This window comes from Oryctolagus cuniculus, chromosome 15, assembly GCF_964237555.1.
Source record: "Oryctolagus cuniculus chromosome 15, mOryCun1.1, whole genome shotgun sequence".
Taxonomy (NCBI): Eukaryota; Metazoa; Chordata; class Mammalia; order Lagomorpha; family Leporidae; genus Oryctolagus; species Oryctolagus cuniculus.
The window spans coordinates 61,272,247-61,293,967 of NC_091446.1; the positions used below are offsets into that span (position 1 = coordinate 61,272,247).

The window sequence follows — 21,721 nt, forward strand, 5'->3', positions numbered from 1 at the left end:
GAACTTGAACTCAAACCCAGACACTCTGAGATGGGATATAGTGTCCCAAACAGTGTCTTAACCACTGCACCAAACACCTGCCCCAGTAAGCTTTATTTTGCAACACAAGTTTTGATAGGGCAAAGTATCCTCCATATGAGGTACTTCAAGAGTTTGTGAAAACATGGAAATTAAAGGTAAGTTTTTTTTTAAAATATTTATTTGAAAGAGTTACACAGAGAGAGGCAGAGAGAGAGAGAGAGAGAGGTCTTCCATCCGATGGCTCACTCCCCAGTTGGCTGCATCGACCAGAGCTGTGCCAATCGGAAGCCAGGAGCCAGAAGCTTCTTGCGGGTCTCCCACATGGGTGCAGGGGTCCAAGGACTTGGGCCATCCTGTACTGCTTTCCCAGGCCGCAACAGAGAGCTGGACCAGAAGAGGAGCAGCCAGCACTAGAACTGGTGCCCATATGGGATGCCAGCACTTCAGGCCAGGGTGTTAACCCGCTGTGCCACAGCACTGGCCCCTAAAGGTAAGTTTAGGGTGGGCATTTGACCTAGGGGTTAAGATGCCCACATCTCATATCAGAGTGCATAGGTTCAAGCCTGCCTCTGACTGCAGACCCCAGCTTCCTGCTAAAGCAGGCCTTGGGAGACGGTGATGACGGCTCATGTGATTGGGGTCCTCTGCCCACGTGGGAGACCTCGATTGAGTTCCTAGCTCCTGGCTTTGGCTTGACCAAGCCCTGGCCATTGAAAGCATTTGAGGAGTGAACTGGTGGATGGAGTGCACTCGCTCTCTCGCTCTTTCTCTCTCTCTCTCTCTCTGCCTCTCAAATTGAAAAAAGTAGTTTTATTTTGGTGCACAAAGATGAAGGCCTATTAGTCTGATGGTAAAGGTAGAACGTGTTACTCTGAGAATCACTGAGCACCGATGGCTGGTGGTATACAGGCAGGTGTACATATGTTTTCAAATTAAAAGTGCATTTTCCATTAACTTCTGGAAGTATCCTGCTATAAAAAAAATCAACCTGCCTATAGTGTTGAACATTTCCTTTGTATCCACTTTACCATGATAAAAGATGATAATATGAATACCTTTGTTGACACATTTTTGTGCAATTTCTGATGCTTTCCTCTGAGCTCAGAGTCCTGGGCCTGGCAACAAAGCCAGCACCCAAAAGATGGCTGATGAGAAGCCCAGGGAGAACAGGGGCGGCCTGGTGCCCACATCCCTTCAGTTGCATTTGATTAAAAATACCTCCATAGCCGCTGAACAGCTGGCACGTGCTGACATTCAAAGCACGCAGTCATGGGCTGGTCAGGGGCCCCAGGGCATAGGCAGCCAAGAGCCACAGTGGACAGAGGAGCAGCCACCGCTCTGAAGGGGGCAGTCCGGGCTGAGAGGGTGGCACGCTGGGCGCCGGACCCTGCTCTGCCACTGACTCTGCTGGGACCTTGGCCGGTCCCTTTCACAGCCTTGGAGCCAATGCTCAGGGACTCAGTGGCCCTGAGGCCATTTCTAGCCCAGTGCGGTGGGTTAGTTCCTTTATCCTGGGGCCTTCCTAGCCCCTGCTGGCTTTTGGCTACCACTGTTTGAAAGCAATGAGTGAGGACAGGCTGGGGGTGGGGGGATGGCCCAGAGGACTGTAAAGAAATTCCCAGACTGGTCTTTGGCTTTTTTTGTGTGTCCTGGGAGGGACTGGGAAGTGCTGGAGGCGGGCAGAAGAGAAGGACAGGGATGGAGTGAGGAGGGGGAGAGGAGGGTGCATGGAGGAGACAGAAGAATGAAATAAAGGCGAATCCAACAAAAGGAAGTGAAAAGTGAGTGACAAGTTTGAGGCTGCAGGCCCTGGGCAGGCCAGGCCTTTGGGGCAAAGAATGCAGACAAAGAAGCTGGGTTTTCATGCTTGGTGGAAGTGAATGAAAGAGCATCTTTTAAAACCCTATCAGGAACTCTTTGGATTGTCATTAGATCTGGAGAGGGGAAGAGAGAGGGAGGAGGAGGCTGACTTTGGCCCCCAGGGTGTGAAAAGGCACCCCCCCATGCCTTGTGGGCTGGCGCCTGGGGGCTTCAGGGTCTCTCATTGCCAGAGCCCAGCTGCCCAGGTCCTCCTCAAAGCTTTTCATAAATTATTTGCCATTTTGAGCATCCTTAAATTCCGTGGTGAGCTCCCTTTGCTCTTGATGGGTGATCAAGAGGAGGAGGGAGGGGGTGAGCCCTAGGCTGTGGGCGCTGGGAGGGTGACCCACCTGCTGTGTTTGCCTAGGCCAGGGGACCTGCCTAAAAACCAGGAGGCTTGTCACCATACTGGAGGGTCCAGGCTGGGGGGGGGGCGGTGGATGGTGAAGTGGAGCATTTAAGGTTGCTCCAACCAAGCCCTAGGGTCGGGGCTGGTACTGGAGCCTTGGTCCTGGACTCCAATGCAGGAGGCAGCTGGAATCCAGGGCAAGAGGCTGTTTGTTTGTACATTAGAAAAAAGCAATTGGAATCTTTTGCATATGAATGAATATCAGATCCTATGACAGAAAGGATGGGTTCATTTAATTAGGTCTGATGGCTGTGTGGATTTCTTCCTTTATTATTTTTTTAAATTTAATTTTAGTTAGTTTGTAGCAGGTTCAATGTGCTTTACAGGTACAATTCTAAGAGCAAAATGATATTTCCCTTCCTTCCCCAGGTGGCTGTGTTTTTTCTAATGCCCTTGTCATTTAGAAATGACATTGAAATATTTACCAGTGAGAGGATTGATATTTGGGGTGTGCTTCAAAATATTACACACATACACACACACACACACACACATACATGCACACATTTGGGGAAATGGGCAGATAGATGAAACAAGGCTGGCTGTGAACTGATGAGTGCGGAAGCTTTGTGGTATTGCCTGAAGGTACCCTCTTCTATTCTCTGTTTTATGCATGTTTGAAAATGTCTAAAGTCAAAACTTTAAAAAGAGAAAGGAGAGCATGTTACGGATGCAAAGTGGCAGCTGGGGATCAAGGGTGTGGGTTCAAGTCCAACTACAGCTCTAAATGGGGTGCTTGGAACCACATGACTTAAACTCCTGCCAGCTTCACTTTTTTATTTTATTTTTTGACAGGCAGAGTGGACAGTGAGAGAGAGAGAGACAGGGAGAAAGGTCTTCATTTTCCGTTGGTTCACCCCCCAATGGCCGCTTGGGCTGGTGCACCGAGCTGATCTGAAGCCAGGAGCCAGGTGCTTCTCCTGGTCTCCCATGCGGGTGCAGGACCCAAGGACTTGGGCCATCCTCCACTGCACTCCCTGGCCACAGCAGAGAGCTGGCCTGGAAGAGGGGCAACCGGGACAGAATCCAGCACCCTGAACAGGACTAGAACCCGGAGTACCGGCGCCACAGGCGGAGGATTAGCCTATCGAGCCATGGCGCCAGCCCACCAGCTTCACTTTTAACGTTTGTCAAAGGAGAATAATGGTTCTGGTCTCATAGGCCCACAAACAGAAAGCAGAGCATGGTGCTTAGGGAGAGTAAACATCAGGGAGAGAAAGCGGAGCGGTCTGGGGGCTGTGTGCTCTTTGCACCAGGAGAACCTCTCAGAGCTGTGATGCTGGGGCGGTGACCTCCTGGAATGAGCCGCCCTTGCAGTGGTCAGCTACGGAGACTCAGGCTCTGCTGCACAACTACCCTGATGGGCGGCCTCCTCCTGCTGCAGGCCCACCCTGCCCCCACCTCCCCCAGGGCCTGGGGACTTCCAGTCTTCATGCCTGCCTTTGGCCAGTTTGCCTCCCTTCTGTCAGTCAGCCACATGTGCAAGAGGGCGCAGAGGTCTCCCTTAATAGCTGAGCACAGGGAAGTCTGTTCTTATGGAGGGACACAGACACAGAAGCGAGTGTGCAAGGACATGGATGTGCGCGCACACATACACACACACACAGTCTTCAAAAACTTACTGGAATTAAGTATTAGGAACAATGATGGCTGGATTTCAATTATTTGCACCAAAATAAGCTTTTTATATAGAACACTTTTATTTAATATAAATTTCATAAGTACAGCTTTTGGATTATAACGGTTCTTCCCCCCATACCTGCCCTCCCACCCCCACTCCTGTCCCACTTCCAACTCCCTCTCCCATCCCATTCTTCATTAAGATTCATTTTTAATTATATTTATATACAGAAGATCAACTCTATACTAAGTAAAGATTTCAATAGTTTGGACCCACACAGATACACACAATATAAAGTCCTGTTTGAAGACTAGTTTTACCATTAATTCTCATAGTACAGCACATTAAGGACAGAGGTCCTACATGAGGAGCAAGTGCATAGTGACTCCTGTTGTTAATTTAACAATTGACACTCTTATTTATGACGTTAGTAATCACCCAAGGCTCTTGTCATGAGCTTCCAAGGCTATGGAAGCCTCTTGAGTCCACAAACTCCGACCTTATTTAGAAAAGGCCATAAGCAAAGTGAAAGTTCTCTCCTCCCTTCAGAGAAAGTTACCTCCTTTTTTTTGATGGTCCCTTCTTACCATTGAGATCTCACTCACAGAGATCTTTCATTTAGGTCATTTTTTGCCACAGTGTCTTGGCTTTCCATGCCTGAGATACTCTCATGGGCTTTTTAGCCAGATCTGAATGCTTTAGGGGCTGATTCTGAGCCCAGAGTGCTGTTTAGGGCATTTGTCATTTTACAAGTCTGCTGTGTATCCCACTTCCCATGTTGGATCATTCCCTCTGTTTTAATTCTATCTATTATTATTAGCAGACACTTGGTCTTATCTATGTGATCCCTTTGACACTTAATCCTTTCTTTATGGTCAGTTATGAACTTAAACTGTTCACTTTGACTAGTAAGATGGCATTGGTACCTGCCAACTTAATGTGATTTGAAGTCCCATGGCAAGTTTTTAGCTTTACCCTTAGGAGTAAGTCTGAGGAAATGTGTGCTGAACTGTACATCTCCTCCCTCTCTCATTCCCACTTGTATTTTTGTTTTGAAGATTTATTTTATTTATTTGAAAGAGTTACAGAGAGAAGTAGAGACATAGAGAGAGAGATCTTCCATCTGCTGGTTCACTCCCCAGATGTCCACAACAGCCAGAGCTGTGCCGATCTGAAGACAGGAGCCAGGAGTTTTTCCAGGTCTCCCATGCGGGTGCAGGGGCCCAAGGACTTGGGCCATCTTCTACTGCTTTCCCAGGCCGAGCTGGATTGGAAGAGGAGTAGCCGGGACTAGAACCAGTGCCCATATGGGATGCTGGTGCTTCAGGCCAGGGCTTTAACCCACTGTGCCACAGTGCCAGCCCCCTCAGTCTCATTTTTAACAAGGATTGATTTTTCTATTGGATTTAAACACCTAAGAATAATTCTGTGTTAAGTAAAGAGCTCAACCAATGGTATTAAGTAGAAAAAGAAAATATTGAAAGGAATAAAATAGTAAGCTGTCCCTCGACAGTCAGGACGAGGGCTGATCCAGTCATTGCTTCTCATAGTGTCAGCTTCACTTCTACAGGTTTCCTTTTAGGTGCTCAGTTAGTTGTCACTGATCAGGGAGTACATATGATATTTGTCCCTTTGGGACTGGCTTATTTCACTCAGCACGATGTTTTCCAGAATCCTCCATTTTGTTGCAAATGACTGGATTTCATTTTTTTTGTTACTGCTATGTTGTAATCCATAGAGTACATACCCCATAATTTCTTTATCCAGTCTTCGTTGATGGGCATTTAGGTTGATTCCATGTCTTAACTGTTGTGAATTGAGCTGCAATAAACATTGAGGTGCAGATAGCTCTTTTATTTGCCAATTTAATTTCCCGTGGGTAAATTCCGAGGAGTGGGATGACTGGTCGTATGGTAGGGCAATATTCAGATTTCTGAGGTATCTCCAAACTGTCTTCCGTAGTGGCTTTACCAGTTTGCATTCCTACCAACAGTGGATTAGTGTGCCCTTTTCCCCACATCTTCGATAGCATCTGTTGTTTGTTGATTTCTGCATGAAAGCCATTCTAACCAGAGTGAGGTGAAACCTCATTGTGATTCTGATTTGCATTTCCCTGAAAGCTAGTGATCCTGAACATTTTTTCATGTGTCTGTTGGCCTATTTGGATTTCCTCTTTTGAAAAATGTCTATTTAGGTCCTTGGCCCATCTCTTAAGTGGGTTGTTTGTTTTGTTGTGGTGGAGTTTCTTGATCTCTTTGTAGATTCTGGTTATTAATCCTTTATCAGTGTGTGTAATTTGCAAATATTTTCTCCCATTCTGTTGGTTGCCTCTTCACTTTCCTTACTGTTTCTTTTGTAATACAGAAACTTCTCAATTTGATGCAATCCCAGTTGTTAATTTTGGCTTTGGCTGCCTGTGCTGGGGTCTTTTCCAAGAAGTTTTTGCCTGTGCCAATATCTTGCAGGGTTTTTCGGTGTTCTCTAGTAATTTGATGGTGTCTGGTCATAGATTTAGATCTTTAATCCATGTTGAGTAGATTTTTGTGTAAGGTGTAAGGTAGGGGTCTTGCTTCATACTTCTGCATGTGGGAATCCAGTTTTCCCAGCACCATTTGTTGAAGAGACTGTCTTTGCTTCAGGAATTGGTTTTAGCTCCTTGATCAAATATAAGTTGGTTGTAGATGTTTGGATTGATTTCTAGTGTTTCTATTCTGTTCTATTGGTCTATCCATCTGTTTCTGTACCAGTATCAGGCTGCAAAATAAGCTTTTAATTCCATGAACTTTTTGAAATGCCCTCGCACAGTGTAGCAGTGCCTGCACACAAATGAGATCAGGGACAGCCCCAGGTGCAAGGAGCAGGGGGCCCTGGTGTTGCCACTGTGGGGATTGGGGTATAGACTTGGGTACAGCTGTGGTGGGGGCTATTAGCACCGGAGCCAGGCTCACTGCTGAGACTGTGTTCTCAGAATCCAGTGCCCGGCAGTGCAGTGTCACGAGGCACCTGCCTCCATTCCAGGAGACTGCGTACTGCAGGCCCCAAGCTGACTTCCTGCCAGGACGAGGGTTGTTGCTGCTGGCGCCGTGGTCAGAATAGGCATCATGGAAGCCCCCGTTTACCCCTCACAGGTGCAGCACTTGCTGTGTGATGGCTCCCTTCACTGAGACAGCTGCCTTATGAAGTCACATTGCATCCGTCGGGGTCGGTCGTGGGCTGAACGTCTGATGACAGAGAAGAGGCAGACCCTGGACTTGAACCCCAGGCTGTCTGTCTGCAGAGCCAGTTCTCTCCTCCGCTGCACCTGGGTACCCAGTTTATGCTGTGCAGAGCAGGATACTGGGGGGTTGTATGATGTCTGGGATTTGCTTCTAAAGAACCTGTGGATCTGGGAGCAGTGGTAGGGACATGGGTGAAGCAGAATTGGGTTGGGGGTGAAGCTCTGAGTTGGTGATTCTTGAGTCTGGGTGATGGATCCACGAGAATTCACTCCGCTGTTCTCTCTAATTTTGCAAGTTTCCGTAATAAATGTAACCATAGTAAAGGTTTACCCTGGCTGGACTGTCACGGGGCAACCTCAAACAGGTTTCTGAGCCACTGAATGCCTCTATTTCCCCGACAGGCCTTGCTCCATATGTCCAGGTCTCCTTGCATTACTGCAATGTTGTATAGCTATGCTGGGAAAATAAAGGTGTAACAGTACCTGTGCCTGTGAAGACACAGGTGCCCCTGTTTCTAAGGACAGCCAAAGTCCCCTTCTAACTGAGGGGTTGTTATTCAGCCTCCCACTCCCAAGTGGCCTGCATGTTTGGTATATGTTCTGACTCCTGGAGTGTGTGTGTGTGTGTGCGTGCGTGCATGTGTGCATGCGTGTGTGCGTGCCTCTGTGTGCAGTGTCCTGCTAACTCCACCTGTGTGGATCTCCTTTTCTCCTCTTCTCTTCCAAGTCGCCACCTGTTTGTTCCTCATTTAAAAGGGGCCTTGGGGCCCCAGGCAGAAGGGTGGTGCCCAGGCCCTGGGGGAGGCAAAGGAGCCTCTGGGCCTCCCAAACACTGGGGATGATAAATGGGGTCCGAGTCTTTCAGGCTTCATTATAGAATCGCCATGGGTTTGCCCAAACCATGGCAACCGATTCAAGCAATGATTAACCTAATAAAGCGGAGGCAAAGGGGAAAAAGATGCATTCAAGACCCCAAGTCAGGCTCTGGTTCTCCAGAGGCAGTAAATTTCCCTCCAGTGGGTACGGTGTCCAGGCCCCAGACGCCCTAAATCTCTACCGATGCAGTGGGGGCGGGGAGGTCTGTCAGAGATCAGCTGGGGTGGGGGGGTCTCAAACCGGCGTGTAGCAGGCCCGTCCTGGGCCCTGCTGGGATGCCCACTCTGCATGGTGGATAGGACATGGGTGCATTAGCGTTATCCCTGGGCTTTCTTTTTCGAACCCTGGTATATATGGCCTTGAGGAGGTAGGGGTGTGTGTGTGTGTGTGTGTGTGTGTGTACGTACACGAGCACGCACGCTTGCCTGTCTCTGCGATGTGGGAAGCAGTTAGCAACGATTTCTGCTGCTGCCAGTGTGATAGACAGCACTCCCATCCCCCACCTGCGATCCCTGCCTCCTGCCACTCATGCCCTTGTATAATCCCCACCCGTCCCTGAGGACTGGATGTACTGATGCTTTCTAGTGAGTAGAACGTGGCATGTGGGATGTCACTTTTGAGATTAGGTTACAAAAAGACTGTGTCTTGGGGCTGGCGTCGTAGCACAGTGCGTTAAGGGGCCGCTTGTAACCCTGGCAACCCAAGTCCCTGTGCTGATTTGCATCCTGGCTGCTTGGCTTCTTATCCGGCTCCCTGCTAATGCACCTGAGGTGACAACAGGGGATGGCCCACCTGCTGAGGCCCCTGCCACTCACGTGGGAGACCCTGGTGGAGTTCTGGGCTCATGGCTTCAGCCTGGCCAGCCCTGGCTATTGTGATGATTTGGAGACTGAAGCAGCGGGTAGAGGATACCTCTTTCTGTCTCTGTCTCTCTCTGTTGCTCTGCCTTTCAAATAAATAAAGAAAAAATAAATCATTTTAAAAATGCCTGTTTCCGGCTGGCGCCGTGGCTTACGAGGCTAATCCTCTGCCTTTCGGTGCCGGCACACTGGGTTCTAGTCCCGGTCGGGGCGCCGGATTCTGTCCGGGTTGCCCCTCTTCCAGGCCAGCTCTCTGCTGTGGCCCGGGAGTGCAGTGGAGGATGGCCCAGGTGCTTGGGCCCTGTACCCCATGGGAGACCAGGAGAAGCACCTGGCTCCTGCCATCGGATCAGCGCGGTACGCCGGCCGCGGCGGCCATTGGAGGGTAAACCAACGGCAAAAAGGAAGACCTTTCTCTCTGTCTCTCTCTCACTGTCCACTCTGCCTGTCAAAAAAAAAAAAAAAAAAAAAAAAAGCCTGTTTCTCCTGTGCCGAGTGCTCCCTACCTCTTGTTGGCCTGCGCTGAGGGGCCAGGTGCTATGTTGCGGGCTGCTCCAGAGGGCTCTGACCAACAGCCGGAGGAGCAGAGGCCCTCACTCCGGCAGCCCTTGAGGAAGAGAATTCTGCCAATCACCACGTGAGAGAGCTTGGAAGTGGCTCCTCCTGCAGTCAAGCCATCAGCTGGCTGACACCTGGACAGCAACCTCATGAGACACCTTGAGTCTGAGGTACCCAGCTAAGGCAACACAGCTGCTGATGACTCTGTTTTTACCACAGTGGACAGACTTGGGCGTTTGGGCAAATCACACCGTCTTTCCCTGGTTAACGTGTAGAAGTCATTTCTGGCCCATGCTTTCTTTGCCAGTCAGCTGTAGGAACCACACTAATGGGGTCAGCCTCAAATTGTTGGCAAGCTCACGAAGTGCTCAGACATTTCTGTCATCTTATTGGAATTCTGATGAAAGATAATGAGGTAGCTGCAGTTTTCTGCATTTTCATAGTTGGAGAAACAGGCGAGGAGAGCTGAGGACTGTGCCCAGGGTGATGGGATTGGGAAGCACTGGCGCTCAGATGCCAAGCACTGCGTCCCTTCCATCCGCCCACTTGGCTGCCTCAGGAGGCATCATTCAGGTGGGGAATTTTCTGAAAAAGATCTGTTGGAAGCCAAGGACAGGTTATTTCAGTGTGGAGGAGAATATGAGGCAGGAAGGGTAATGGATTGCTATATGAGTTATTTATTCATTCACTTATTCTAGAAATATTGGCTTTTATGTGCTAGCCAGTCTGTGGAGGGATAGAAATTTCTGAACAAATATAGCCAACACCCCTACTTTTGGGTATATATGCCAAGGAGCTGCCATCAGTATATGGAAAAGATAGCTGCACTCCCATGTTCATGCCAGCATTATTCTCAGTAACCAAGATACAGAAGCAACCTCTGTGTCTACCACTGGATGGAGAAAGTGTGGTTTATACAGTATACATGATGGAATGCTATGCAAAGTTAAAAAGAGGGAGACTCATTTGTGACAACAGATAGAACTGGAAGGTGTTAATGAAGTCTGCATGATCTCACTCATCTGTGGAATCTAAAAAACAGTCAAACTCATAGAAACAGAGCAGAGAGGTGGTTATCAAGGGGGAGGAAGGGATGGAGAAAGTGCCAAGGTCAGTTAGACTGGAGAAGTTCTAGCGATCTCTTGCACTGTTTGGTGACTGTGATTAGTAATAGTGCACTTGTATTATTTATTTTGAAATTCCCAAAATAGGTTTTTAATGTTCTTACCACATAAAGAAATAGATGGGATGATTATGTGTTAATTAGCTCAACTGAATTTTTCTGTAATGTATACATAGGTAAGAGCATCACATTGTATACCCTGTAAATACACACAAGTATTATTTGTCAATGAAAAATAAAGTCTAATCACAGAGTTGCAATGTCTTCCATTCAGTCATTCTAAGAACATGTGGCGTGGGATCCACTATGGGGCATCAGTGTTCTCTCACTGGAGATGTGAATTTGAGAAGATCTCCCAGACCAGCAGAGGGTGTGGATGCACAAACAGAAAATCGTGACTTCCTGGAAAGCGTAGGGACATTGTTGTGCATGGGCTGTCACGGGGGCAGGGGACAGAAGGAAGAATGGTACAGAGGAGGCTTCTGGGGAGAGGTGACGTCCACGCTGGAGGTTTGGGGAAGGGAAACGGGGAGGGCTCAGAATGGGTACCAGAGTGTGTGTGAGGGGAGGCGCTCAAGCAGCTCAGTATTTCTGGAGGATAAACAGCAAGGCAAATAAGACCTTATGAAAAAGGGCTGGTGGATCACTCCTTCCAAGCAGACACAACAAAAATGAGACATCCGCCCTTCCGAGGAGACGGAGACGGCCGAGACCTGCAATGAAAGAGCTTGTCCTGGACAACTGTTGGCTGAGTGAAGGCAGGACCGAAGCCTCACTGTTGGCTGAGTGAAGGCAGGATCAAAGCCTCACAAATGAATCTGGAATTCTAGAGTACAATCATCCTGGCAGCCACAGACTTACCAAAGTTGAACAGACTCACAGAACTTGAGCTAAGTGACAACAGAATCCCGGGGACCTGGAAGTATTGATGGAAAAAGTCTCAGAACCGTACACCTTTAACCTAAGTGGCAATGAAGGGAAACACCACAGCCCTGACAGCACCACTCAGACCCTCAGGAGCTGATGCTTCTAGGCTATAAGGTGATGTACCTGCATGTTCTAGCACATGTAATCCACCCCCACCCCCAGCTCATGGACAAGGAGACATCTGACTCAGACGCCAAGGGCTGTGTGGAGGGTCTGGATGACCAGGAGGAGGAGAAGGAGGGTGAAGAGGAGGATGAAGGTGATAATGACAGAGTGGAGGAAGAGGAAGATGTTGGTGAGGAAGAAAGGCGTCAGAAGTGGAAAGGAGAACCTGATGACGAGAGAGAGAAGGTGATGAAGTAAGTGGAATCATGATTTTGAACAATTCCTGTCGTGATTGGACTGTCTTTACCCATATCACCTCTCACCTCCCCCAGTCCTGCCCCCTGAAACCTCTGTTTTCCTGATTGTAACTTTGCTGTGGGAACAAGAGGGGAAAGGTATCCTGGGAGTGGAATAAAAGACTATTTTTACTGCCAAAAAAAAAAAAAAAAAAAAGAGGGGCTGGTGTGGTGGGATTGTTGCCACCTGCATATGTGATTTGTGATGATGAAAGCAAGTGATAATCGCACATGTAATCCAAGTTAATCCCGACCCCAATCCTGCAGTGGATCTCCTACCAGAACCCATGATGCTCACTTCTTCCTGGGCACACAGTCCCTGGCCCAGGTGGGCAGGGCCATGCAGGGAATCGCGTTCTCTGCGCGATGAGAGCAGAGTGACTGCGGATGATCTCCCTGGGCCTTTTTTGCTTGGCAGCGCAGCCTCAACCAATCCAGATGCCAAGGACCTGGAGGCTGGTGGAAGTACAAGAGGAAAGGACCCAGGTCCTTGAACAAGCTCAGGGAGCAGACACCTAGTATGCTCACTCCAGATGGAGTCATTGGTGAGTCTCTGCCAAAGCTACCTAGCTCTACAGCAATCTGAATCCTAAAAGGATGACTATTATCCCCACTGCGCAGATGAGGAAATTGAAGGAAAAGCTAAAGAACTGCCTTGTTATCATGCTGATAATCAGTAAACCAGCTGGGCACTGAACTCCAGTTCATATCAGTTTATGCCTCTTGTACCATCTTTCCCTTTGCCCATGGGTGACAGAGAACTACTTGAATATTTTAAAGATTTATTTATTTATTTGAAAAGCAGAGTGACAGGGCCAGAGCTGTGGCATTGCCGGTAAAGCTACCACCTACAGTGCCAGCATCCCATATGGGCGCTAGTTCGAGTCCCAGCTGCTCCACTTCCAATCCAGCTCTCTGCTGTGGCCTAGGAAAGCAGTAGAGGATGGCTCAAGTGCTCAGGCCCCTGAACCCATGTGGGAGACCTGAAAGAAGCTCCTGGCTCCAGGCTTCAGATCAGAGTAGCTCTGGCCATTATGGCTACTTGGAGAGTGAACCAGCAGATGGAAGAGCTCTCTCTCTGCCTCTGCCTCTCTGTAACTCTGCCTTTCAAATAAACCTTAAAAAGAGAAAAGAAAAAAAAGGAGAAAGGAAAGGAGAGGGAAGGGGAGGGGAGGGGAGGAGAAAGGAGAGAAGAGGAGAAAGGAGAGGAGAGGAAAGGATAGGGAAAGGAGAGGATAGGAGAGGAGAGGGAAGGGGAGGGGAGGAGAAAGGAGGGGAGAAAGGAGAGGAGAGGAGGAAGGAGAGGGAAGGGGAGGGGAGGGGAGGGGAGGGGAGGGGAGGGGACAGAGGAGCTGGTTCATGACCCAAATGACTGCAACAGCTGGGTGTTGGCCAGGCCAAAGCCAGGGTCCTGGAGCTCCAACCAGGTCTCCTACATGGGTGGCAGAGGAGCCCAAGGACTTGAGCCATCTTCCCTGGCTTTCCCAGGCATATTGGATTGGCAGGAAGCTCAACCAGATGGAGAGCAGCCGAATTCAAACTGGCTTTCTCATATGGGATTGCTGCTGTTGCAAGCGGCAGCTTAATCTCTGGCCCACAGTGCCAGTCCCTACTCCAATGAGTGAGGACGTTACATTTGCATATTACTCAGGAACTCTGGATACAGTGAAGAAGAGTGTCAAAATTAGAGGTAGGGAGACAAATTAGGTGGTCTCTCCTGTGACAAATAAGAGCCTGAACTAGGGCTGTGGTCATAAGGGTAAAGAAGGGGTCACACTAAAGAGAAAGTGAGAAGGACCCATCAGTAGGACCTGAGGGGTGAACAGATGTGGTAGAGAGAGACGCCAGTCAAGAGGAACCCCAGATCTCTAGATGATGCCACATGGGGAGCTCACAAGCAGGCTGCTGCATTAGTTTATGGATAGAGGAGAGGAATACATTTTGGACTTCTCATTTAGGGTACATAAGGGATATCTAGACCTAAAATCCTGTATCTCGGGAGGGGTAGATGAAAACTGATGAGTGACCCTTGGTCTTTTTGCCATTTTGCAATACACAGGGGTGCAGACCAAGTCCAAATTCATTCAAAATCTCTCCTGGAGGCATCCCCCACAAACAGGGGAGAATGAGAGAAGAATTTTAGATAAACAAATATGCTAATAAAAAATAAACACCAGGGGCCGGCCCCGTGGCTCACTTGGTTAATCCTCTGCCTGTGGCGCTGGCATCCCATATGGGCATAGGGTTCTAGTCCCAGCTGCTCCTCTTCTGGTACAGCTCTCTGCTGTGGCCCGGGAGGGCAGTGGAGGATGGCCCAAGTGCTCGGGCCCCTGCACCTCCATGGGAGACCAGGAAGAAGCACCTGGCTCCTGGCTTCAGATCAGCGCAGCGCCGGCCACAACGACCATTTGGGGAGTGAACCAATGGAAGGAAGACCTTTCTCTCTCTCTGTCTCTCTCTCTCTGTCTATAACTCTATCTGTCAAATAAAATAAGCACCAGTCGAGGTGGAATAGAAGACTCAGCAAGCATATCAAATCAGTCGAATGTCCAATTCAGTGTCCCAGCTTCACACACGGGGAAAGCAGGCTGTGGGGATTCAAAGGAGTTCAGTGAGTGGTTGTACCATGACTGAGAATTCACAGCATGTGGCTCTAAAGTGACTTCCTTACCACTCTGCTGTGCTGTGTACCCACCTGGAGGACTTTTGCTTTTGGTCTTGGAGTAACTAAAACTTCATTGACACTCAAAGAATGAGTGAAGGCAAAGTTTCTGGTCTTCCCAGATGTGATCAGAAATTCCTACACATGTCAGTGAATTCCAGTTCCATTGTTTGCAAGGGGTCCTAACACACACACACACACAGCAGGACACAGCAGGGCCTAGCTAGGGTCACCCAGCCAAGCCAAGCTAATAGCAGAGCCGTATTTTCCTAGTCACGGTAGGGACACTTGACAGTCCTCTGGGTCTTTGTGTCTACAGGGGCCTCCCTAGGACCCCAGCCTGGAAACGTGGCAGAAAGGGGTTGATAGATGGTCTTGTATGCTGAGAGCTCTTGGCTGCCAGTCGCGTCTTTGGCATGGGAATCCCTGTGATCATTTCAGCACCATGGCCAGGGGCACTGCCGCAGACTTCCAGAAACTGCTGGATCCAGTCAGCCAGGCGGGCCCAGCTCAGTCGGCTTTGGCCCACGGATCCCAGAAGCAGAGGCAGAAGACAGGAGCCTGGAGTTCCACCAGGGTCCTACGGGCTGGGCTGGGGGGTGGGGGGAGCTCTTGGCTTCACAAGATCCAAAGACATTGGCTTCAGGTGCAATGCAGATGGTTGCAGACTGTCACATTGTTTCCCACTGCACCGCATGCCTGTGTAGCTCCAGCAAGCAGAAAGCTGCAAACATCTAGCTTGGGGCCGCAGTTCCTGTCCTAGTTTGCTCCAGGAGATGGAGAGCCTTGCTCCAGTCACTTCCTTCCAGGGCTTTGGAGCTCTCTACCCGTGGCTGTGACCACCCTACCCTGGTCCCCCTCACTGGCTGCAGGAGGGCACCTGAAACAAGAAGTGCCTAGATGCTGGCCACCTGGGCACCTGGCCCTTGGATAGAGGTCGGGCCAGGAAGGTTATCAAGCTTCATTCTCTGCCCCACCCCTTTTTCGTGAGCACCTCTAAAAGAATTTTAAAAGGGAGAGGTGGGAAGGACCACAACTAACTACATGGATGAAAAGCTGATGTTACAATTAATGCTGCTCGTATTCTGCATCCCATTCTCAGTCGAATCTCCCCCCCCCACCCCCGCCATCCCTTCTGCAGGCTCCCTAGTGCCAGAACTGGAGGAGCTTTTCCATGCTTCCCGCCATGGGGTTGGGGGCTGTAACTAAGTTCACTGCCTTCTCCTCCCACCCAGGGTGTTAGAAACTCTCTCTAACTTCTCTGCTGAGTTGGCTAGGGCTCGGAGACTTGTCCAAGGTCACACCGCCTGCAATCCTTGGGCGAGAGGAGGGGCAGGGTGCGCCCTGGGCCCGCCAGCCTTTGTGCTGGCCTTGTGGCTGGGCTCCCAGACATTAGCATTCCAAAGGCTGCAGGGAGGCTTTGTCCTCCCTCCACGGCAGGCTGGGGGTTGGGGTGGGATGGGGGCAGGGCACCATAAATCTACCTGCTTGTGTGTTCCTCGGGGCCGGGTGGGGGTGGGGCAGGGGAGCCACAAGATTCATGTGCTGTTTTTCTGGGACTCCCGCTTGGGCTCAGACAAAGGCATGAGATGGGGAAGAGGCATCCTACCCAAGGGTCTTTCCTGTCCCAACTGGGGCTTCTGTCTGGGTTTCAGGGAGCTGAGGTGCAGACGGTGGTGGTGACTTTAGATTGCAGGCAGCCAGAGTGGCCCCAGGCGGGGGGGGGGGGGGGACACACAGACTCTCCGCTGAGACCTGGAGTAATCCAGCTGGGTTAAAAAGCTGCTCAATGCAGAATGCTCAGGAGGTGGTGGTGTCAGGCTTGACACCCTATTTCCTATCCCTTCCATGGAAGGGCTCTCTTAGGAAAGAGGCAGGGCCAAGGTTTCCAGCTCAGTGCCATTTCCTACTCATCAGTAGAGGTTGTCCAGGGCACCAAGCCCTAAACTAAACCTAAACTTTCCTCCAGCTCCTCCTGACCTGGAGAGTGGGGCTGAGAGCTCTGACATCAACCCAAAGCAACAGCCCAGCAGCTGAGTTGCTCTGACTGTACCTGTGTGTTTTAATTTGCCGGGCAGAGAACCAGCCTGTGTGTGTTGGATGACTAATGGCTCATTGATGAGTGCCCTGGAAAGCAGGAGAGGGGCTGAGCAAAGGGTGAGGCCTCAGCTGCCTGAGTTGCTGGAAGCCTAGAGAGCAGTGTCCACAGTCACTCCACCAACTTCAGGGGCTCCCCGCCTACCTGAGTGCCACTTCCAGCAGCCCTGCAAAGGATGAAGGTCTCCCTGCTTGAGAGATTCCTCCCTAAACCTCTAGTCCTAGCCCCAGGGCCACCCCCTTGGCAAATCTTTGGCAACCAAGCCCAGGTAACAGACCTCTGCCTAGCACCAATACTGCTTTGGCTTTGAGTCATTTGGTCTACATCCATGCTACTGCCCCTGGAGGGCAGAGATCACGCTGATTTTTACCTCTGCCCACACCCTGCCCCCACCCCCACCAACAAGTAGCAGGCACAGGCCCGGTCTGGGCAGCTGACACCTGCCCCCAGGCGGTGCCCCAGATGGAACACTGGCTGTTGCACAGGTCACTAATAACCCATTAATCTCCTCCTCTTAGATTAAAGCCCTGAAATGAAACAACACCTCTGTTCATTCTTTGTTTGCTGTGTCCCCATTCCCACCCCTTAACTGAGACAAATCTATGAGCTACCTTTAGGGACCTGAGAGTAGAGGAAAGGAGCAGTTGAATATGAACTGGGGAGGTGGCCTAGGAGAAAGAGAGGCCAGAGGTGGCGATGCCTGGAAAGCTGCCTGTCCTCCATCATTGGACCCCAGGCAGCCCTGCCCCTACCAGAGTTGCCCCATTTCTTCACAGCATTCCTAGGTGAACCCAAGGAGACCTCTCAGGTTCAACTAGCAGGTAGGGCACCCCCCCCCCCCATCTAGTTTCCTTTTCCCAAGAGTCAAACGGACTCTGCCAATTCCTGCAGTGCACACCAGCTTCCTTGAGGCCTTAAGGGTCCCAAAAGCCCTGGGAGAGGGCGTTCCAGTAGCGCCCTGGGGACTGGTTTGGTGCCGGTGGGGAACCAGCCCCATTATCCCTGGTAAGGGCACGAGAGAGATCGAGAGAGATCGCGGGGCTGGCAACCTCGCTCGAACCGTTTCTCAATAAAATTTCAGTCCAGGCAGCCAAGTGTCCAGGGGGCGCCAGAGGTTTCAGCTGGACCCTCTGTCTTTTCCACTGCCCATTACTCAGCTCCATGAATTGAGAGGCTGCCTGCCGCAGCAGTGCCTGGTGCGTAAAATGCGCTTAGGGGGATGTGCTACACCTTGAAGCGCCTGAGGAAGATTCCTGGGATGCCCAACCCAGCGGTGGTGTTTCTGAGGACTCTCCCCCTTCTCAAGTACAAGTCAATCCAAGGCCAGGCTGGCAGCACAGGGGAGAGCGCCCGCAGTGCCAGTCTGCAGCCCCAGTTAGAGGCTCATCTTTCTGCTAAACCACGTTTTGAAATTAGACAACTCGCTGCCCCACAAAGAAAACAAGGGGGCTGGGCCAATGATCTCTTAAGTGACTCCAGCTTTCGGAATGCAACCCCCCTGGCCTCCAGCCCAGCGCCCACGGGAGGGACCCCTTCTTCAGCCACACCGGCTGCAGCCCTCCCCTCTTGGCAGCACAACTGAGCTTGCTGAGGTGTCCTGAGGATTTTGTTTTTATTGATTCAAAAGTTCATTCACCAGTCCCTAAATACTCTTATGTACAAAATATAGACTTTTGCTGCTGTGAAATCGCATAATAAATACAAGTGTGTAGAACAAGGGAAAGGCTATATAATTTACCATACCAAAACTCATTCCAAAAGGCATCACATGATTTACAAATTGATTTCTTTTTTAAGGGACGCGCGGGGCTCCAGGCACCTGCTGCTCCAACTCACGTGTCCTGCGCAGGAGGCAAGGAGGCTGGAAAGGTGGTCCCTGCGACCGGCTGGCTGGCTGGTGCTTTCCCAATTCACAGCCTGGTCTCCAGCGCCCGGGAGGGCAATGGCTTCGAAAAGTGCAAGAGGAGAAGGCAGGGGCTCGCCCTCCAAAATTGAGGCGGTGTGGGGCAGCTCCAGACCCCGGACTGGATGCGGGTAGAAGAAGTAAGCGGCGTCTTTGGAGTAGGGTGGGGGTTGGGGGAGCAAGCACCGAGAGACCACATGTGGGGTTCAGTTACACTGTGAGAGGGGTGGGCATGAGTGAGAGTAGGGTGATCGGGCCGCGCGGGGGGGGGGGCTGCGGGGGCGTGGTGCTACCATCCTCCTCTTCTCTGAGCGAGGTGCGTAAGTGGGTGCTGGGAGAAGGACCTGAGCCATGCTCGAGCCTGCAATGCCGGCCTTGTGTGCGGCGGCAGGGGTTTTCGAGGCGCGGAGGGCCTGCTGCCAGCCTAATGGAACCCAGCCTGCCGCCCCGCGGGCGCCTTGGCCGGTCAGGAGCAGGAGGCGCAAGTCTGTTTGAGGGCCGCCACTGCCCACCCGCAGTCGCTCCGCCTGCCTCCTCTCCCAGTACCCTCTGCCCAGCAACCGAGTGGCCACTTCACAGAAAGTCTGAGAAAGCCAAGGCGCCTGGGCGCAGGCAGGCGGGGGAGCTGGGCACCTGAAGCCCAGTGCGCTCCTCCGGCGAGGCGGCGGGGCTCAGACTGCCAGCCTGGGAGACTGGAGAATAGAGAGAGCCCCAGTCCCCGGGGGAGCCGCCGTCAGGGCTGCCCAGCTCCGCAGAGGGCAGCACTGGCTGCTCTGGCCCGTAGAAGCTGTGGTCGGCTATGCGCAGCGCCTGCGTCAGCGCCCAGATGTAGTTGTGGGCGAAGCGCAGCGTCTCGATCTTGGTGAGCTTCGCGTCGTCGGGGAATGTGGGCAGGACTCCGCGCAGCGCGTCCAGCGCGGAGTTGAGGTTGTGCATGCGATTGCGCTCGCGGTCGTTGGCTTTCTTGCGCCGACTCCGTCGCTGCTTGCTCAGCGCCAGCTCGCTCTTGGGCCGGCTGCGCCCCCCGCGCCGCGCCCGGAGTTTCCTCGCTGCCCCTCGGCAGCCGCCTCCTTCAGCTTCCGCGCAGTCCCGGAGCATAAGTGTGGGGCTAGGCGGGGCGGACAAGGCGCTGGGCACTTCGCGGTCCGAAGCTCCGGGGAAGGGTGGCTCGGTCTCATGGGTCGCTCGGAGAGTGGGCGCACCCAAAGGATGAGGCACCATCCTGCCGCAGGGTAAGAACTAACGGTAAGAATGGGACAGTGACCTAGGGCGGTCCCCGATCCCGAGGCCAGGTGGGGGAAAACTGAAAAACACCCCCTCCCGATCCGAGGGCCCCCAGTACCCTCGCTCGCCCCTCGGTGGCCTCCAAGTGTTACCTTGTTGTGCAGGCGCAAATAGAGAGCCGTGAGCAGCGGGGAGCTGAGCGCTCCTTTCTCCGGCCAAGTTCAGCTGAGCTGCAAGCGCCCCCGCCTGGGAATTGCCCCAGCCTCCGAGGAGAAGAGGAGAGTGAAGGGGGTCCCGGGTCTCTTTCGCTGTCTTTCAGCCGGCAGAGACCGCGGGGCTTGTCTGAGCTGCGAGGCGTGTGCCCCTTGGCACGCTTTATCCGTTCGGCCTGGGCCAGGAGCGTGCCGGCCCGACTGCTGCCCGCGCCACCGGCCAATCAGCGCAGGGGCCCGGGGCCCGCGCCACGCGAGCCCGCTCCTCCCCCGCGGGGCACAGCTGGATTCCGGACAAAGGACCGGGGCCGAGGGGAGGGGAGCGCTGCTCTGTTTGCTCTCTCCCCGCGGGCTCGGTCCCAGCAACTCTCGGCTCCTCAAAGAGCCTCGCCTAGCGAGAAGAGGCTCGTCTGGCTCGCCTCCCGCTGCCCTAGACCGCTTTGCTCCTATCCCGTCTTTCCTCGGCATCTCTCCAGACCCTCTCGGCAACCCTAGGAGGCCTGCGGGCAAGGCCAGTTCCCGCGTGTTACACAAGGGGCAATAGAGGCACGGAGGGCCAGTCGGCTCGCCCGGAAGTGCACAGCAAGATGGTGCCTGGACGCTTGAGTAGCCGGGTGTCCAAAAGGTTACCCTGCCCTCCTGCCCCACGGGTCCTAGGGTGGCGCTGCAGGGACTCTATCGGGGAGTTAGATTGGTCTATGCCCCTTCCATTCAGAGCCCTGGGGAGGGGGGTCCGAGCCCCTGCCCCTCCCTGAGTTGCGCTCCTCATCCCCATCTGGGGGGCTCAGACATTTTGTCACCCCCTCCTCCAGACTCCCATCCCCTACTGATATTTTGCCATTCCCACTCATAGACAGTAACCTAGCACTCTGACCAGGGCCTGGGTGCCCAGAGCTGGGGGTGGGGAGTGTGAGAGGTCCAGAGGGGGCCAGGCGTTCTTGGCAAGCCTTGGGTCTTGCTAATGCGTGGGTGTTCTGGCACTGGGATAAGGGGATCAGCCGTGTCTCACTTTAGTCCCCCACTCCCACTCCTGCCAACCACAGGGGGCAAGGGCTGCCTATTTCACCTGGCTCGGCTCCCTGTGGAGCATCACACAGGGGTTCCCGGCAGCACTGGGCAGGGACTGTCCAAAGCCTTCGCCTGCCTGTCTGCAGGTCTGGAAGTCTTTCCAGAGTGCCTCTTCCCTCTTTACCCCTCCCTTCCCTGCCTCAGACACTCTTCTGCTTCTAGTCACTCAGGGAGAGAGGGGTTGCTGCTTCCATACCTCTCTCTTGACCAGGATGTGCCTGGGAAGGAAGCTGAGGTCGGAGATTCAGTCTCCCAGGTGGTGAAAGGCTTCCATTTCTAGCAGGTGCAGGTACCTTGGGCCTTGCCGAATCTGCAGGAAGCAGGCCACAGGACCCAGCTGACTGGAGATCCGATGAGGGGGTGATATAGGTCTTCAGGGTCTGCCCTGTTGTCAGCCTCCCACCACCCAGGCTGCATGGTGGGTGAAATTCTCTCCAAAACAGAGGGTGTGATGCTTGGGGGCCGGTGGGTGAGGCAGGCTGCAGGATTGGGCAGGGGTCTCACAGTTCCTGTGGATCTCAGCTGATGGGCTGGGAGCAGAGGCACCTACCCTTGCTGCCTGGAAATGAAGTTTGGGGTCAGGGTAGGAGCCATCAAAGGGACCAGAAGGGATTTTTGGCTCAGCATTTTTGCTGTGGCTCCTCCCTTAGGTCAGGACTTGGCACAAGCTTGTCTGTCATA

The 21,721-nt window shown here is 52.3% G+C and overlaps 1 protein-coding gene and 1 long non-coding RNA gene across 4 annotated transcripts in view; one reads left to right on the forward strand and one right to left on the reverse strand.

Annotated features, from left to right (window-relative positions):
* LOC103351351 (uncharacterized) overlaps nt 1-18,563 on the forward strand; it is a 31,281-nt gene extending 12,718 nt beyond the window's left edge. For 2 of the 3 annotated variants that reach the window (XR_007911006.2, XR_007911004.2), the window contains one exon: nt 13,933-15,938. This is a non-coding gene — a long non-coding RNA (uncharacterized lncRNA). Of the gene's footprint in view, nt 1-13,932; nt 15,939-18,430 lie in introns of those variants that run through there. The other variant, XR_007911005.2, reaches the window with a different exon arrangement.
* Nucleotides 18,564-18,676: 113 nt separating this feature from the next.
* NEUROG3 (neurogenin 3) lies at nt 18,677-20,152 on the reverse strand. The gene is made up of 2 exons (XM_051823854.2): nt 19,913-20,152; nt 18,677-19,758 (listed from the first exon to the last, which is right to left on the reverse strand). The coding sequence occupies exon 2, from the start codon at nt 19,755-19,757 to the stop codon at nt 19,110-19,112; it is 648 nt and encodes a 215-aa protein (XP_051679814.2). The 5' UTR covers nt 19,758; nt 19,913-20,152; the 3' UTR covers nt 18,677-19,109.
* Between the last annotated feature and the right edge of the window lie 1,569 nt (nt 20,153-21,721).